The 19716-nt window shown below is 44.4% G+C and overlaps 1 protein-coding gene across 1 annotated transcript in view; it reads left to right on the top strand.

Annotated features, from left to right (window-relative positions):
• The window catches only part of LOC146045788 (solute carrier family 22 member 6-B-like), a 37167-nt gene extending 20078 nt beyond the window's left edge, over positions 1-17089 (top strand). Inside the window, exons 5-10 of the mRNA XM_083164846.1 lie at positions 1966-2089; positions 11312-11430; positions 11532-11746; positions 12994-13102; positions 13185-13385; positions 16940-17089. Coding sequence (XP_083020972.1) covers positions 1966-2089; positions 11312-11430; positions 11532-11746; positions 12994-13102; positions 13185-13385; positions 16940-17009 — 838 coding nt within the window. The 3' untranslated portion in view covers positions 17010-17089. The remainder of the gene's footprint in view (positions 1-1965; positions 2090-11311; positions 11431-11531; positions 11747-12993; positions 13103-13184; positions 13386-16939) is intronic.
• Positions 17090-19716: the final 2627 nt, after the last annotated feature.

Here is a 19716-nt window from a genome sequence, read left to right on the forward strand (position 1 = left end):
TTTAAGAACATTTGTAATTGATTTCAGTGATATACTATGCTGTCAATGATAATCTAATCTGATGTCACAACATAGGATTCATAATTTTCAGAACTGTTTATAAATATCAGTGCTACTGAGTACTGGACAGACTTATGTCCTGATTTTTAGTAGTGTCATGGGAGTGTCATAGAAGTGTCATGAGAGTGTCATAGAAGTGTCATGGGAGTATTGTGGGACTGCATGACTTTTTGATTGCACATGCACGAACCCGAACAAATTAGTTGAACAGTTCTTCTATTAGCATAGGGTAATAAATCTGGTTTCTGCAGGTGCCCACACCTACAGCCACTTTTGCATGCGGGTGCCCACACCTAAAGCCACTTTTTCATGCAGGTGCCCCCACCTACAGCCACTTATGCTTGCGGGTGCCCACACCTACAGCCACTTTTGCATGTAGGTGTCCACACCTACAGCCACTTTGCATTTGGGGGCCTGCAACTACAGTCAATTTACATGCGGATGCCTACACCTACAGCCCCTATGCCTGCAATGTGATGGAAGCAGTGTCAGACTGGGACACGAAGGGCTCACCGGGTGAATGCCCTGGTAGTAGCCCACTGGGGTGTGATCAGCCTCCAGAGGATGTGGCAAGCTGCCCAGAGGCCTCTAATTAAAAACCCTCCTATGACAAGGCTGCTGCTGCTGCTATCCACCATGGGCCTGAGAAGCATGTAATGAGCTCCATCAATCAGAGCTCAGCACAAGCCTCTCAGCCTCTGACCTCTTGTGCAATGTCTCATGTGACTTAGTCAACTCCCAGTAATGCAGTGCACACTTATCAGTGTCCCTTGGCTCCCGATGCTCAACACCATTAATCATTGTCTCATTGGCAGATAGGTAAAGCTGCAACACTACCCCACTCCCATGCACAAAACATTTATCTAAAAAAAAAAACACAGGCCCTGAACATATGTATAGTGTACAATTCAAGTGCACAGCCTGGAGCCTGATTCCTAGAGTAAGAATTGTGCCCCTAGGCAGTGGGGCCCATGGGGGTTTCCCCTGTACCCCTTTGGACCAACCCAACCCTGGCTGGAAGTGATTGTACTTGAGCTGTTTGTGAAGATCAGGATGTCAAAAATTGGTTATGGAAGTGATTGTGCTTGAGCTGTCTGTGGAAAATTGGGGATGCCAGATAATCCGGGCACATGAAACTATCCATTCTGCTCCCAAGCTTTGAGAATATGAGTTCAGCTAGTCACAAAATCCTGTGCTAGCACCAAGGCCGGAGCATGTGAGGAAAAATATAACCTTCAACTTTCCATAGCCTCATCTTTGTCTATAATCACAGTTTCCATAGAGACATTTCACCTAATGGGCAGGAAACAGAACACATGTGGAAGACCAACTAACGCATTTCATCAAAGCAACTTCATTAAGGGCTTGATTCAGAGTTGATCCCTGTTGTGTGAATTCACAATCCGTTCCTTTACTATGTGACTGCGCATGCATATGGTTCAAAGTGCGCATGTGCGAGCCAAACTAAAAACAGACGTTTTTTGGGAGTGTAAGAAAAAACACACCATGCCCAGACATTTTTAGGGATGGTCTGTGATGTGAGCAGCATCATCGATGAGCTTGTCTCAGTCGGAGAGTTGTTGATGGGTCAGAGTTATGCACACTTGTACAGGCTGAAAAAATCATTTGATGGTTCGTGAATTGCGTATGGATAGCGGTTAGTGATATTTCACAATTCACTCCAAGACTTGCATGAGGTGGCTTTTCTTTATGTCTGGGCGGCGGCTATCTGCTCGCGGTCATCTGCAACTCTACACATGAGCAATCAGGTCTGAATCAGCCCTTAGTACAGTAAAGTCAACCAATCAAAATCATCATGAATTTGAGACAAACCATATGTATTTGAATCCAAACCTTACCATCAACCTAATTGTTAGTGATGATGTCTTTGATTGTGTCTTCCAGGTTCCTCCCTGAGTCCAGCCGCTGGCTTATTCTTAGCAGCAAATATGAGCAAGCAATAAAAGACCTGAAGAAAGTGGCCAGGATTAATGGGAAGGCCGAGGAGGTGGAAAAACTTACTGTGGAGGTCAGTAGCTTTTCTGGGGATTACATTATTCCTGATATTACATACACAGGAAATCACCACACAACAACAACAATAATAGTAATATACCAGGACATGCAATAAAATCTTGTTATACATTAGGGAAATACTCTTTAGCTCACGCAGGGGGGTTTCTGACTACCCAGAAAGGGCCCTAGGCTGAAAGCTGAGGGTCCCCTGTTTTCAAGGGTACAAGAATGTTAAAAATCGGCCCTTGGGAACCGGAGATATCTGACTTCAAAGCAGTGATCCCCATCCAAGCCTGTTAATTGCTCTTCCCAGTCAGATATTTCAGGTTTCATTCTGACGTAGAGTTTTTCTGAGGGTATATCCCAAAAGCTGGGACCCTCCTCCTTTGATGGACACTAGTAGCTTGTGTCTGCTGTGCTCAGAACCAGAGATATCAGCCATCCATCAGCTGGTTACTGCTCCAGCTCCACACACCTGGTATGTAGTTTTATATACTCCTTGGCAGATTGCTCTGCCTCCTGAACTCTGATCTCCATTAAAAGCTAAGAAATCTATTTTCGGGAACTGGAGATATCTGCAGTCAAGCAAGCTGTCCTCCCACCAGAAAACTATGAATAATAAGCCCACTCCACTATATATGTTTATTATTATTTATATACATTTGGTCTATCTATAATTCTTTAACTGACCCGGCTTTGCTCCGTCCCCCTGGAAACCCCCTTCTGAAAATCCTGCGTTTGCCCCTGTTTGTAGCACAAAAAAACAGGCAATCCCCAGTACCTCCATGTACATGCTGTCTGTAATAGCATCTCGTAATATCCAAAAGTCCATTATCCAGGATCCTGAAAGTGAACTAAAGCAAAAAATGTATAAATATATATGTATATTTATCATCATCATCATCTATATATATATATATATATATATATATAGATATAGATATATATCTATATATATCTATATATATATATATAAATATATCTATATATATATATATATAGATATATATATATATATATAGATATATATATATATATATAGATAAAGCAGCAAACAGGTGGGTGGCACTCCCAGAAATAACGACACTAGGTCCAACGGATAAACCAACGTTTCAAATGTATTGTGACATTTTTCATCAGGGTGTACAGTGTAAACAATAAGAGCGGTATTTATACTTTACCACATCAGTGAGAAGGCATCCCGACACCTGGTCCTTCCGGCGGGCGTCAGGGGGCTGGAGCGCACTTCCGTGTCTGGCTTGACAGCGTCATGCGTCAGCGCGTCAGGCCGACGGAGTAGAGTCAGAGAACCAACGCGATCCAGCTTGCTGAGGTCACGTGGTCTCCAAAGCTTCCCCGCTGCCTAGCAACGCATCGGCTTTAGTGTTTACCCGTCAGCGGTGGCTTCCAACTTGCTGGCGCTCTCACAGGGGGACCTCTGGTGGTAGAGAAATATGATTAACAACTAAAAACACATCTAAGGACAATGTAAGTGCCTGTAAAGAAAAACAGGCTAATCTAAGAAAGAATATTATTAAAGTGAAAAATAAAGCATGAAACGGCACAATTCGCTGCATCTACTGGATAAAAATGCGCACTGATTGTCAATCAACAAGGTGCTGGCTACTACATATGCTGCACTAGTGTATAACAGTCCAGTCCAACTTCTCCCTGATTCAAGTTGCCAGCTGCTACAGAAAGCAGTTTAGACTGCAATTTTCGTTCAATCCCCTAGGGGCAAGAGTGTCCATCTTTTTGATCCATTGGACCTCCTTTTGTAGTAATAAACGAGCTCTGTCTCCACCACGTTTGAGAGGGGGTACATGATCTACTAATTTATATCTAAGTTGGGCCAGAGAGTGGCCAGCTGCTTTGTAATGTTTGGCCACTGGTTGGTCAACATCTCTGCCTGCAAGTATCAATCTAATGGCTGACCTGTGTTGGCCAGCTCTTTCTCGGAAACAGCATGTCGTCTTGCCGACATAGGCGAGTCCACAGGGGCATTTAATAACATAGACCACAAATTTATCATGGCAACTGAGCACATGCCTAATTGGCAATCTTTTACCAGAATAGGGATGGGTGATGTCTGGACCAATCTCTAAGTGGCTACAAGTCGCACACCCTATACATCTATATGAACCCGGTTTTTTTGTGAGGAAGTGACTCCTGGTCACTTGGCCAGTGGTGGACACATCATTTTTCACTAATAGATCTTTAAGATTTTTTCCCCGCTTTTGGCAATGGAGTAGCCTGGTCTTCTGTAGAGGTTTTAAGTTGGGGTCATTTTGTATGATGGGCCACAGACGTTTAGCCGTTTTCGAGATGATTGCACTTGAAGTGGTGTAGTGGGTGACAAAAGGGAGAATCTCTTCGTTTTTGTTTCTAATTTTGGGGATCAGGCAGGATGCTCTGGTGATGGACAGTGCTTTCTGTTTTGCTAGTTCCAGATCTTTTTTCCTGTAGCCGCGTTGAAGAAATTTAATCAGAAGATCATCCATCTGGGCAGAGGCCAGCAGTTCATCACTTGTGATTCTTCTGATTCTCAGGAATTGTGAATAAGGTAAATTATACTTCATGGCAACAGGATGGAAGGAAGAGGCATGTAAAAATGTATTTTTATCTGTAGGCTTGTAATATGTTGAAGTACAGAAACTGTCTTCTTTTTGTTGGATCAAGACATCAAGATAATGTATTTCCGTGTAACTGCAGGAATAAGTGAATTTAATCGTGGGATCTTTCATGTTGATCTCCTCCATAATTTTATGGAATTCACTTTCATCTCCAGCCCACATAAGCAAGATGTCGTCGATATAACGGCAGAATAAGCCAGTATCTGCCGTCAATCTGGGGTTTTCCAAGAAGAGTTGTCTCTCCACCTCAAACATGTAAGAGTTGGCGAAGGCCGGTGCCACATTGCTTCCCATGGCACAACCCAGGATTTGTCTGTAATAGATGCCATCAAAAAAGAAAAAATTCTTCTTCAGAGTCTGCGCCAGTAGCTCCAAAAAGAAAGAAATGTCAGGGCCCTTGTAGTGTTCATTGTCGGACAGTAAATTCCTGACAGCAAGGAGACCCTTGTCATGTGGTATATTTTTGTAGAGTGATACCACGTCTATACAACACATTAGGTACTTGCTTTTAAGAGGCATCATCTTCTCTAATTTGATCAGAAGATCAGTTGTGTCCTTCAAGAAGGTGTTTTGATTGACAACCACAGGTTGTAGCCAATAATCGAGGTATTTGGCTATATTGCTGAATAACGACTCACAGGCTGCGATGATAGGTCGCCCGGGTGGCGTCTCCAAATTTTTGTGCACTTTCGGTAGTGCGTAGAGCAATGGCATGATGGGAAATTCTACTTGTAGTGCTTCCATTGTTCTTTTATCAATCGTCTTCTTCTGGACGCCTTCCTGCAGTATATTGTCTATTTCCTTCTTATACCTGGGAGTGGGATCAATGGGTAATTTTTCATAGACATGCGTATCCGCCAATTGGCTGTGTAGCTCTTTTTTATATTTGTCCATATCTTGGACAACGATTGCCCCTCCCTTGTCAGCCATACGTATCGTTATATTTTCATTGGATTTTAAAGATTTGATAGCCGCCAACTCTGCTTTGGAGAGGTTTTTCTTCATGTTGTGATTGGTTTTAGCTTCATCTATGACGACAATCTCTCCAAAGCAGAGTTGGCGGCTATCAAATCTTTAAAATCCAATGAAAATATAACGATACGTATGGCTGACAAGGGAGGGGCAATCGTTGTCCAAGATATGGACAAATATAAAAAAGAGCTACACAGCCAATTGGCGGATACGCATGTCTATGAAAAATTACCCATTGATCCCACTCCCAGGTATAAGAAGGAAATAGACAATATACTGCAGGAAGGCGTCCAGAAGAAGACGATTGATAAAAGAACAATGGAAGCACTACAAGTAGAATTTCCCATCATGCCATTGCTCTACGCACTACCGAAAGTGCACAAAAATTTGGAGACGCCACCCGGGCGACCTATCATCGCAGCCCGTGAGTCGTTATTCAGCAATATAGCCAAATACCTCGATTATTGGCTACAACCTGTGGTTGTCAATCAAAACACCTTCTTGAAGGACACAACTGATCTTCTGATCAAATTAGAGAAGATGATGCCTCTTAAAAGCAAGTACCTAATGTGTTGTATAGACGTGGTATCACTCTACACAAATATACCACATGACAAGGGTCTCCTTGCTGTCAGGAATTTACTGTCCGACAATGAACACTACAAGGGCCCTGACATTTCTTTCTTTTTGGAGCTACTGGCGCAGACTCTGAAGAAGAATTTTTTCTTTTTTGATGGCATCTATTACAGACAAATCCTGGGTTGTGCCATGGGAAGCAATGTGGCACCGGCCTTCGCCAACTCTTACATGTTTGAGGTGGAGAGACAACTCTTCTTGGAAAACCCCAGATTGACGGCAGATACTGGCTTATTCTGCCGTTATATCGACGACATCTTGCTTATGTGGGCTGGAGATGAAAGTGAATTCCATAAAATTATGGAGGAGATCAACATGAAAGATCCCACGATTAAATTCACTTATTCCTGCAGTTACACGGAAATACATTATCTTGATGTCTTGATCCAACAAAAAGAAGACCGTTTCTGTACTTCAACATATTACAAGCCTACAGATAAAAATACATTTTTACATGCCTCTTCCTTCCATCCTGTTGCCATGAAGTATAATTTACCTTATTCACAATTCCTGAGAATCAGAAGAATCACAAGTGATGAACTGCTGGCCTCTGCCCAGATGGATGATCTTCTGATTAAATTTCTTCAACGCGGCTACAGGAAAAAAGATCTGGAACTAGCAAAACAGAAAGCACTGTCCATCACCAGAGCATCCTGCCTGATCCCCAAAATTAGAAACAAAAACGAAGAGATTCTCCCTTTTGTCACCCACTACACCACTTCAAGTGCAATCATCTCGAAAACGGCTAAACGTCTGTGGCCCATCATACAAAATGACCCCAACTTAAAACCTCTACAGAAGACCAGGCTACTCCATTGCCAAAAGCGGGGAAAAAATCTTAAAGATCTATTAGTGAAAAATTATGTGTTCACCACTGGCCAAGTGACCAGGAGTCACTTCCTCACAAAAAAACCGGGTTCATATAGATGTATAGGGTGTGCGACTTGTAGCCACTTAGAGATTGGTCCAGACATCACCCATCCCTATTCTGGTAAAAGATTGCCAATTAGGCATGTGCTCAGTTGCCATGATAAATTTGTGGTCTATGTTATTAAATGCCCCTGTGGACTCGCCTATGTCGGCAAGACGACATGCTGTTTCCGAGAAAGAGCTGGCCAACACAGGTCAGCCATTAGATTGATACTTGCAGGCAGAGATGTTGACCAACCAGTGGCCAAACATTACAAAGCAGCTGGCCACTCTCTGGCCCAACTTAGATATAAATTAGTAGATCATGTACCCCCTCTCAAACGTGGTGGAGACAGAGCTCGTTTATTACTACAAAAGGAGGTCCAATGGATCAAAAAGATGGACACTCTTGCCCCTAGGGGATTGAACGAAAATTGCAGTCTAAACTGCTTTCTGTAGCAGCTGGCAACTTGAATCAGGGAGAAGTTGGACTGGACTGTTATACACTAGTGCAGCATATGTAGTAGCCAGCACCTTGTTGATTGACAATCAGTGCGCATTTTTATCCAGTAGATGCAGCGAATTGTGCCGTTTCATGCTTTATTTTTCACTTTAATAATATTCTTTCTTAGATTAGCCTGTTTTTCTTTACAGGCACTTACATTGTCCTTAGATGTGTTTTTAGTTGTTAATCATATTTCTCTACCACCAGAGGTCCCCCTGTGAGAGCGCCAGCAAGTTGGAAGCCACCGCTGACGGGTAAACACTAAAGCCGATGCGTTGCTAGGCAGCGGGGAAGCTTTGGAGACCACGTGACCTCAGCAAGCTGGATCGCGTTGGTTCTCTGACTCTACTCCGTCGGCCTGACGCGCTGACGCATGACGCTGTCAAGCCAGACACGGAAGTGCGCTCCAGCCCCCTGACGCCCGCCGGAAGGACCAGGTGTCGGGATGCCTTCTCACTGATGTGGTAAAGTATAAATACCGCTCTTATTGTTTACACTGTACACCCTGATGAAAAATGTCACAATACATTTGAAACGTTGGTTTATCCGTTGGACCTAGTGTCGTTATTTCTGGGAGTGCCACCCACCTGTTTGCTGCTTTATATTGGACTGATCTACTCTCTCCAGGGAAGGCACCCAGCCGAACTGTATGTAGCGGAGTGCCGGCCACAACCCCCTCCTGACTTATATATATAGATATATATATTGCAACAGATTGGATAAAGGCTAAAGCGACTACAGATACCTATGCAAGAGACGTGTCTTTTTATAAGATATAAAAGATTTTATTTAGGTACAAAAGTGTGCACAATAGCACTATTTAAAAGAACAAACAGTGAGTTTATATAGAAAAAACACACAAAAAAATAAAATATGCGAGTTACTACAAAACTGGCCCACATAAGATATCGCTAAAATAAGGGGAGGTACTTGTTTCCTAGCACGGCCACAATCGCGGGCATCGCGGGTCATTTTTAATGGTATGCGATGTGACCGACGCGATGCCCGCGATTTCCCATTGAAATGCATTAAAAAGGTGAAAATCACGTCGGTCGCATCGCATGCGGCCAAAAAAAGCATGCAATGCTACCGACGCGATGACCGCGATTTTACATAGGGAACAATATAAACTGCCTCAATTGACCCAATTAAAATAGGGAACAATGTTAAATGGCCCACAGACCCCAAAAATCCCCCCTGAAGTGTGAAATGGCCCCCCAAAAAATTGATAACGCCACCCCACGATCAACGTCAACCCGAAGCGTGGCGAGCGCAGCGAGCCCGCGAGGGGCGGCGGTACGCGTCCTCCGACCTTTTCATACCCCTACTATCCACGTCGGCGTGGAGTTGAGAATAGAAAGTGTGGCGAGCGCAGCGAGCCACCGAGCCCGAATCGTGGCGAGCGGGCGCAGATACCTGTGAAGCCCGCGAGGGGACGCGGATACCTGTGAGGGTATCCACGTCCCCTCACGGGGCTCGCTATGCTCGCCACGCTTCGGCCTCGGGGGCTCGCTGCGCTCGCCACATTTTCTATTCTCAGCTCCACGCCGACGTGGATAGTGGGGGTATGAAAAGGTCAGAGGACGCGTACCGCCGCCCCTCGCGGGCTCGCTACGCTCGCCACGCTTCGAGTTGACGTTGATCGTGGGGTGGCGTTAACAATATTGTAGGGGCCCATTTCACACTTCAGGGTTTTTTGGGGGGTCTGTGGGCCATTTAACATTGTTCCCTATGTTTATTTGGGTCAATTGAGGCATTTTACATTGTTCCCTATGTAAAATCGTGGGCATCGCGTCGGTCACATCGCATGCGATTTTTGGCACGCATGCGATGCGACCGACGTGATTTTTTTACCTGCGATGCCCGAGATCCTAATCGTTGTGGCCGTGCTAGGAAACAAGTACCTAAGGGGATATATAAAAAAAGTTTTTTAAGAGATAGTATAAAATATGACTTATCTATTTGGGAGGAGTCAGCAGGCAGTATCCAACGCGTTTCGTCGCACAGACTTCATCAAGGGGTCTCTGCGACGAAACGCGTTGGGTACTGCCTGCTGACTCCTCCCAAATAGATAAGTCATATTTTATACTATCTCTTAAAAAACTTTTTTTTATATATATATCCCCTTATTTTAGCGATATCTTATGATATCTTATGTGGGCCAGTTTTGTAGTAACTCGCATATTTTAGTTTTTTGTGTTTTTTTCTATATAAACTCACTGTTTGTTCTTTTAAATAGTGCTATTGTGCACACTTTTGTACCTAAATAAAATCTTTTATATATTATAAAAAGACACGTCTCTTGCATAATTATCTGTAGTCGCTTTAGCCTTTATCCAATCTGTTGCAATCTTTTTATACACCCCTTACCAAGGTGTTTATTCTTAAAGGCCAGCTGTCACCCTTTTTCTAAAAAGGTTACCTACCTAAACCCAATATTAGGGTGCTAATTAGTTCAGGACACAGGTGGCACCATACATCTTTTTCTGGATATATATATATATATATATATATATATATATATATATATATGTCTAGTGTCTGTGTGTCTCCGAAACACTGCCATCTGTTGGCAGCAAGTGAAACTATATCTCTTTCTCACACATGTACATACACACAGGCTTTCCAAGCATTTGCTTTGAGAGGGCTTACTAGTATTATATATGCCTCATCCATCAGAGGTAACAAACTCATTAAGTAATATAATATTCTAAGAAAAAAATTAGGACTTTGACTGAGGAGGCTGCGATAGGTAAACACATTTTCGATATCCTTTAGGACCCAATTCAGGCCTGATCGCATGGCTGTGAATGTGCACAGCGGGTGATTATTTTTTATTTATTTTTTGTTTAGTCTGCAGAAGCATTTTATTGTTTAAAATCCAATGAGTTCCTAATACATACAATTTTCAAATTATACAATCAATACAAAACTCAATATACATTATAATACTAAATCACAGCGGGCGATTATTAATACACTAAGCATGTCTACGGTTCACAGTACGCATTCGCAAGGTCTTCCTGCGACGAACCCCTGCAACTAGTTCTGTTCACTGGCCATTCGCAAGGTGATTGACAGGCAGTGGACATTTAGGGGTGGAAATCAAACGCTTTTGAGATTGGCAAGAAATATGGTGGGAGTGCAGGCGAGCCAAGCCGAATTAGAGAAGGGTTTGTGGCATCAGCTTCAGAGCGGATGTGCCTGTATTTCATTGCATCGCCCAGTAAGTGTCAGGCTACGCGGCATATGCGATGACTTGTGCCCTATGTAAAATTCATTGAATGTTGAGCCTGTTCCGAAAGATTTCAGACATATTCGCAAGGGTGCGAACGGATGTGTACCCATACACATACATTCACACATTGAGCACATTCATTTGCAAGGCGGGATTTCACTGATTTACTGGCTGCTGTGAATTTGCAGCCATGTGATCAGGTCTGAATGACCCCCTTAATTAAGAGTCTGTATTGGTAGCTCTCTGCTAACAATCCTATGCTACGCTCATCACATTTTGTACTAAGACATTTTTTTCTCATACCATTGTACCTTTGATTTATAATTGTTATCCTCTCTGCAGGCAATTAAATATGACATGCGAAAGGAAATAAATGTAACTCGTCAGACTAATTATACTGTGTTGGATCTGGTTAGGACACCTGTTATCCGTCAGATATCCTTTTGTCTATCTTGCACTTGGTAAGTATTGTTTTAACCAATACATATCAATGTCATTCCTGTGTTGTTTGGAAGAAATATATGTCCGTCATTGTCTCTTCTCTTTGGCTTTGCTCTCTCAGGTTCTCCACCAGTTTTGCCTACTATGGTCTGGCCATGGACCTTCAGAAATTTGGGGTCAGCATCTACATCATTCAGATCATCTTTGGGACAGTTGATATCCCAGCTAAGTTTATATCCTACTTCGTGATGACTTATTTGGGACGTCGTGTTCTCCAAGCTGGGAGCTTGTTCTTAGCCGGTGCCGCCATCTTAGTAAATATCTTTGTGCCTGAAGGTAATGAGTTTCTTGATACTTCCTGTTTGATAAATGACTTCAACAGCCCATCTACTGCTCTCTACACTACTCAGATAACAACACTTACAACTTGCTCATTCCGCTTATTATTATGAGTACTGTATGAGCCCAATTGTAAGGTCCCAATTCCCCTGTGTGAAAACCTGGGTACTGCTTCAACTAACGCATTTTGCTCAGATGGAGTTTTATCAAACAGTGGCTGCTGGAAGGTAGGGTTCTCTGCTTCATTATTGCCTACTTCAGGTTGCGGCACTGGTATTCATCCTTACTGCCGGTCATCCATATGTATCCCCATTAGGAGACATCACTGTTTCATTAGGAGTAATATACCTCAAGGCTCCAGCATCTAGTCTGTTCCAAGTGCTCAAGGGAAATCATTGTATTATATCAGAGCACAAAACATAAGACTCAGACTTTAAAGTTACCAGTGGTGCAGTGTAAGTTTGCTGGGATGCCAGATAACCTCTGAATTTTTTCTAAAGCGGCAATCATTGATAAGGCAAAACCATGTAAATGATTTTTAAAAAATCTGCGCTCGTCGAGCATCTCGCACCTCCGTCAAGCTCAGACTGTACCAAATTCAAGAGAATAGACTGAATATGGAACCTAATTCCAAAAGATTAGAAATACTGTATGAATCTTGCCCCTTTCTTTAAATGATATAAGTAAGCATCAAGTTCTAGGCTCTTTTTTCCTGAGTGGCATCTTAATAGAGGAGGAGGCCTGTGAGCAGCCTTCTCGACCGGGCCTCCTCCTCTGCAGTAGGGTCTGAGCGCTCTAGTGTTCAGACCCTACTGGGCATGAGGGAACCTCCGCTGCATGGTGGAGTCTAAGCACTGGAGTGCTTAGACTCCTATGTGCAGATGAGATCGCCGGGGAAAAAAATTAGAACTGTGCCAGTTTTCCGGTGATTTCTGCAGCGCTCCTGCTGCTGCACTCCGTATGGTTAAGTATTACCAAATGGGTGCAGTGTGTGCTGTGTGGGCACCCCTGGGACTCAGGGGCACATGTGCACGACACACACTGCACCCATTATATATATGCCACTGATACCCCCACACTAAAGACCAAGGGATGCTAAATTTAATTTGGGTTGGCCAAAGTTTAAGGATTTGACCAAACCCCAATTTTAACCTTATTCTGAATTCTTCACAGTTCTGTATGGTATAAGACTTGAGATACATTAAAATACATGCAACTGTCTAATGGTGCTTTGTGTTTCATAGAGCATTATATTGTGCAAACATCAATAACTGTCTTCGGAAAGGGATGTCTGGCTGCATCGTTTACCTGTGCTTTCCTGTACACTGCGGAACTGTACCCAACGGTGATCAGGTGAGAAAAACTCAATGTGATCTGCAAAAGAGGCCAGAATTATTGATCTTTTCTGCCCAATGACTTATCATTTCCATTGCAGGCAGTCTGGCATGGGACTGGGTAATATGATGGCGCGGCTTGGAGGAATAGTAGCTCCACTCATTCAGATCACTGCAGATTATTACATCCATCTTCCCCTCATTATTTATAGCTGCTGTCCTATTGTTTCTGGCATTGCCACCTGTTTCCTTCCGGAGACGCTTGATATGCCGCTCCCTGAGACCATACAAGATATGGAGAGGTTGGTGTAATATTATAATGGTTCTTTCCACTATACAATACATCATTATACAGTGGAATTTGTAGCTACACATCTGCTCTGTATTCAATGTAGCTGTATAGTGTTCTGTAGGAGTTAATCAAACTATTGCCATTTAAGTGGTGCTATTGATAAAATTAAAAATATACTAGCTGAAGTACCCAGCGTTGCCCCAGTTTACATTTTTCAGTTATAAAGTTATCAATGGGTTGGATTTAATGGTCAACATATTAAAAATATTTAGTAGCTCTTCCAATGCACCCATGAGGTGGCTGCCCCTTTTATATTTTTGGGGTGCTGCTAACCTGATCCCCAGCTTTTCTTTCTGTTCAGTGTAATAATCACTTTAAATTGAAAACTGGGTTTACAGGTTTCCTTCTGTTATCAATTTTTGGTACACAACTTTTTTTTGTCTTCAGTAAAGTTTTTATCCAAATCCATCCAGTGGAAGGCCCAGAACAGGATCCCTGGTTCATAACTCTGCCCATTGTACACCAACGGAAGGTCCGACTGGGATCCCAACCCCCTATTATGTCTTCTGGAATCTGATTTTACTACTCTGTTAAATTATCTCCCAAATCCATTCAGTGGAAAGCCTAGAACAGTCTCCCCGGGGGTGTATGATTATATAACTGGACTCCTCCCTCACAGGCAGATCTGGTCAGACTGTATTCCATGGACAGGACCATGTCATAATAAAGCCCCATTGACTGAAATTTATTAAATTATCATTAAGTTTTTGGTAAACTAAATTAGTCAGTATCCGCAGTAGCCTGTAGGTGTGTTCACTGGTGTGCCACACTGCAGAGCCGGTCACTAGTGTGCCACACTGCAGAGCCGGTCACTGGTGTGCCACACTGCAGAGCCGGTCACTGGTGTGCCACACTGCAGAGCCAGTCACTGGTGTGCCACACTGCAGAGCCGGTCACTGGTGTGCCACACTGCAGAGCCGGTCACTGGTGTGCCACACTGCAGAGCCGGTCACTGGTGTGCCACACTGCAGAGCCGGTCACTGGTGTGCCACACTGCAGAGCCCGTCACTGGTGTGCCACACTGCAGAGCCAGTCACTGCTGTGCCACACTGCAGAGCCGGACACTGGTGTGCCACACTGCAGAGCCGGTCACTGGTGTGCCACACTGCAGAGCCGGTCACTGGTGTGCCACACTGCAGAGCCGGTCACTGGTGTGCCACACTGCAGAGCCGTTCACTGGAGTGCCACACTGCAGAGCCTTTCACTGGTGTGCCACACTGCAGAGCCGGTCACTGGTGTGCCACACTGCAGAGCCGGTCACTGGTGTGCCACACTGCAGAGCCGGTCACTGATGTGCCACACTGCAGAGCCGGTCACTGGTGGGCCACACTGCAGAGCCGGTCACTGGTGTGCCACACTGCAGAGCCGGTCACTGATGTGCCACACTGCAGAGCCATCAGTGATGGGTACAGAATTCCGGCAGTCAATAGTAAGGTGTGCACCTACCCTCCTCTCTTATTCAGGTGAGCGCTAGGGATTTCCTTCTCCCCTTTGCACTTGAATGAGAAGGATGAGGGTAAAGTATGGTGCACTTACAGAGATAGGCCCATACAGTGTCCATTGCAGGTCAGCATTGAATGTGAGCAGGGCAGCATATATACAGTAGGTGTCCATATTTAGGTGACAGTAATGTGTCCCTTAGCTCCACAGTTCCCCACCCTTGTCATTTTGCTTACATACTGTATACTGTAGCATACTTCATTTCTATATACTGTATGGGATTATTGGTATGGATACCTCATACCGTGCATAGTGAATATAATACATTATTAACAAAGAATTCTTTAGATAATCTATATTTAAAATAATTGCAATGGGGATTTAGTGGCGTATCTATATGCAAAAAAATAGGTACTTGTGTATTTTGGCGGCGCCCATCGCATCGCATACCATAACACATGCGATGGTATGCGATGCGACGCGATATCGTACGATAGTGCACGATGGCATACAATTTTGAAATTGTATGCCATTGTACATGGCATACGATGCCATACGATGCGATGCGATGCGATTAAACATTGTATAAGCACCCTAATGGGTGCTTATACTATGTTAAGCACCCAAATGGGTGCTTACAATGTTAAATGCACCCCCACGCCACCCCCCACTATAAACGTGAACCCGAAGCGTGGCGAGCGCAGCGAGCCCGCGAGGGGCGGCGGTACGCGTCCTACGACCTTTTCATACCCCCACTATCCACGTCGGCGTGGAGTTGAGAATAGAATAGTGTGGCGAGCGCAGCGAGCCCGAAGCGTGGCGAGCGCAGCGAGCCCCGCGAGGGGACGCGGATACCTTCACAGGTAAACGCGTCCCCTCGCGGGCTTCACAGGTGTCCGCGTCGCCACGGACACCTGTGAAGCCCGCGAGGGGACGCGTATAACTGTGAAGGTATCCGCGTCCCCTCGCGGGGCTCGCTGCGCTCGCCACGCTTCGGGCTCGGTGGCTCGCTGCGCTCGCCACACTATTCTATTCTCAACTCCATGCCGACGTGGATAGTGGGGGTATGAAAAGGTCGTAGGACGCGTACCGCCGCCCCTCGCGGGCTCGCTGCGCTCGCCACGCTTCGGGTTCACGTTTATAGTGGGGGGTGGCGTGGGGGTGCATTTAACATTGTTAGCACCCATTTGGGTGCTCAAAAGCACCCTTTAGGGTGCTTATACGATTTTTGGTCGTATAGGGGGTCAAAATCGCGTCGCATCGCATCGCATGCCATCGGGTGCATGGCATACGATGCGATGCGATCTGTTCGTCGTACGACGGACATCGGGGGCGCCGCCAAAATACACAAGTACCAAAAAATAATTTAAAAAATGACACAAAACGGACTCCCAATGGAAAAATATGTGTGGGAAAAAACCCTTACCCAGTGGTTCCCAAACTTTTTATAATTCAGGTACCTGGACTATCAGAACTTTCTTCACGGCACTCCTATGGCAAAAACGTATTGATAAAATAAGGATTTAACTTTTTTTTTTAACTAAATTGTGTTTATATCTCATACTTCGTGTCTGTTATGTGGTGATGCACAGGATTCACTTCTGTTTGTCCACAATTTGCCTAATACATTCATCAAAAGTAACTTGAATTGCCCATGGAGCACCAAACCAGGGCACCCCTGCAAGTCTCCCAAGGCACCATAGGATGAAACGGCACACAGTTTGGGAACCACTGCCCTAACCCAACATCCTACTGTAAATCAAAGGTTCTCAAACTTGGTCCTCCGGACCCCACACAGTGCATGTTTTGCAGGTCTCCTCAAAGAATCCCAAGTGAAATAATTAGCTCCACCTGTGGTGCTTTCAAAGAGTGATGAATGCACCTGTGTACCTACCGGGTGACCTGGAAAACGTGAACTGTGTGGACCGAGTTTGAGAACCCCTGTCCTAAATTAACCCTAATACCTTAAATCATTTCTCCTTGCATACCTGTCTGTTGGATTGCACCTACCTAGTTTGTAATGTCATTGATTACTGACCATGTACACTTCTTATATCTGTGTAGACGTGGGAAGGAGATCTCCAGCTGCAATGAAGAAACTGAATTAAATCTTATAAAATCTCAAATCTCATAAATCTCACTAAATCCTAATACATTTACATTTTCCATCAACACTCATTTCCATATGGCTTGGAGAACGTACACAAACAAGAAACTGGGACTTGAATTCAGAAGTCTTTTACTGCTGTTTTTATATTTTTGCATATTGTTAAATGGTGCAGATAGGTGACTTGTCTATGGTGACTTATTACTTATATCCATACTGCCGAAGGTGTTTTATTTTTGATTACAAAGGGGAGGGACATAAAAACAAGTGTTGAACTTGAATTTAATTCTTCTAAAGATTAATGCTTAACGTACGGGCACACTTATTAGAGGTACAACATCTTCTCTACACAACATTTGGGACTTTTTTCAAATGGAATGTTTTTTTCCCTTATTTGAAACAGCAGAGTTAACATGAACTACAAAATGGGAATGCTTGTTAGTATTATCATGTATTATAAAACAAAACATGCAGTGCAATAGTAATGCATAACAAAAGGACAAATATAATAAGCTTATCTGATGGTCTTGAATGTCTTCTTAACGCCATGCCCTTTAAAGGAATAAAATAATGGAGACAGAGGCTTGCATACCACAGTGTAGTCATTTTTCAAAGAAACACTTTAATACAGGTTATAAGAACTGCACAAATAATATCAAATTGATTTCTGGATGATGTGAATCTCTGCGGATATCCAGATCTGACTTCAAATCTTTTTGAGAACAATCCAAATAGTTTTGAGATACGTTCAAACGGTCTAAAGAAGTTAAAATGTCGAACAAATTTGATGGTCAGGTGATGGTGGCATTCCATTGAGTAAGCACTTCTAATTTTGAATTGAGTGTAGCAGTGACCACCCCAGTCAAGGGTCAAGCACGTGCCTAAGGGCGGCATCTGCTGGGGGTGGCAAGGCAGCTTCCTTCACTGTATGATACAAGGAGAAGCACAGCTGGAACTGGTCAATGCATGGAATCTAAAGGCAGCGTGGGGATCCAATTCTAACTTAAAGAGGGGAGGCTCATTATATTCTATAACAGGGGTGGCCAACCCATGGCTTTTGAGCCTCATGTGGCTCAATTATTTAACAACCACAGGAGTATAAGGAGTAATTCTGAGCTGGGAGGTATTCCACATTTGCATGTTCCTCTGTGTGACTAGCTCTGTGTGACCAGCTCTTTCCATGCATGACCCGGCGGTGAAGCATGCACTGTCACGCTCGGAAGACATCAGCATCTCTGGTGCCATTTTAATTTGAAAGCCGGCTGTCCTGCACTGCAGTTGGGGACTTTTACCAGCTCCTCTTCACATCCTTTTTCTGATTCCTACACTCCAGGCTTAGGTACAGAGGATGGAACCGGAGTGCCACCTCTGATCTACAGTAATAAAAACATTCCTCAGTAGTACTGTATATTGCCTTATTAGGGCACAGGGGTGATATACACTATATTAGTGCACAGGGGTGATATACACTGCATTAGTGCACAAGGGTGATATACACTGTATTAGTACATAGGGGTGATATAAACTGTATTAGCAGGCCCGGCGACAAGGGGGTCAAAGGGGACAGCCGTCCCGGGCCCGCTGATCTGAGGGGCCCAAAGCAGGCCACCTCCACCCTAAGCCACCGAGAACATCCAGCGGGGTGTGGAAAAGCTACCCAGGTCTTGGCTGAGAGGTGGGGCTACACGGGGACAGAGATTTGTGAGACTTGGTGGGGGCGTGGCTACATGGGACTCGGGTGGAGTTAGAGTTGATTCAGGCAGCTGCTTCTTTCTGCACACAAGGCAAAAGAGAGGCTGCTGCATTTCTTGGCCCACCCAGTCAGACTGCATTGTTGTTATTTCAAAGGTAAGAGTGAGTGGATGTGTGTGTGTGGGTTAGGCTGAGGTGGGGGGGGAAGGGATAAATCACAGGGTACGAGGGTTAGTCACCATTTACCATATACAACAAGTTTTAAAACTCATTGCATATGATAAAACCCATTGATAAATCAGCCTCATAAACCCCTAAATGTCATAATATACAACATATTACATATTTCTGCTATATACTGACATCATGCAGAAGTTTTACAATAATAGTCCAGCAATTCAGTGGGGCAGTGAGCACTGTTGTGTAGAGACTACATATCCCAGCAGCCAACTCCCCTCCAAGAAGCCCCCTCGTCTGTCAGCAGCCCCCTCTGCTATACCACCGGAGAAATAAGTATTCTATTTTTTTTTTTTTGCTCTTGCCAACCATGTTTTATTTTCTTAAATTGGATACCACAGGTATCGGGAGCGTGCATATCCATGGTAATCCAAACCTGGGTGCGAGGTCCGTCAGGTTTTACTTGCTAAACCTAGTGCCAGAGGCACTTTAAGAGAGGAGGAGGTCCGAGTGCAGCCTCCTCTATTCGGGCCCCCTTCTCTCTCCTGGCCACTGCCGCAGCCCCGCTCTAGTGCACAGCACAGTAGAGTTTGAGCCGCAAAGGGCTCAGACTCTACTGCGTATGTGCAGGACTCCGAAAAACGGCACCGCAATAATTTTTTTCCACCAGTGCTGCTGACTTCATCTTGGGACTCTGGAGGGGTAAGTATCAAAAATGGGTGCAGTGTGTGGTTTAGGCACCCCTGAGACTCATGGGCCCATGCATCCATTATAAATACACCACTGCCTAGCGCCCAATTTAGTCCCCCCCCCCCCCTTTAGTGTCGCCATCCTACCTCCACTTCCTCACAGTTTCCTCATTTTG

This window comes from Crinia signifera, chromosome 11 (genome assembly GCF_055691185.1).
Source record: "Crinia signifera chromosome 11, ASM5569118v1, whole genome shotgun sequence".
Lineage (NCBI taxonomy): Eukaryota > Metazoa > Chordata > Amphibia > Anura > Myobatrachidae > Crinia > Crinia signifera.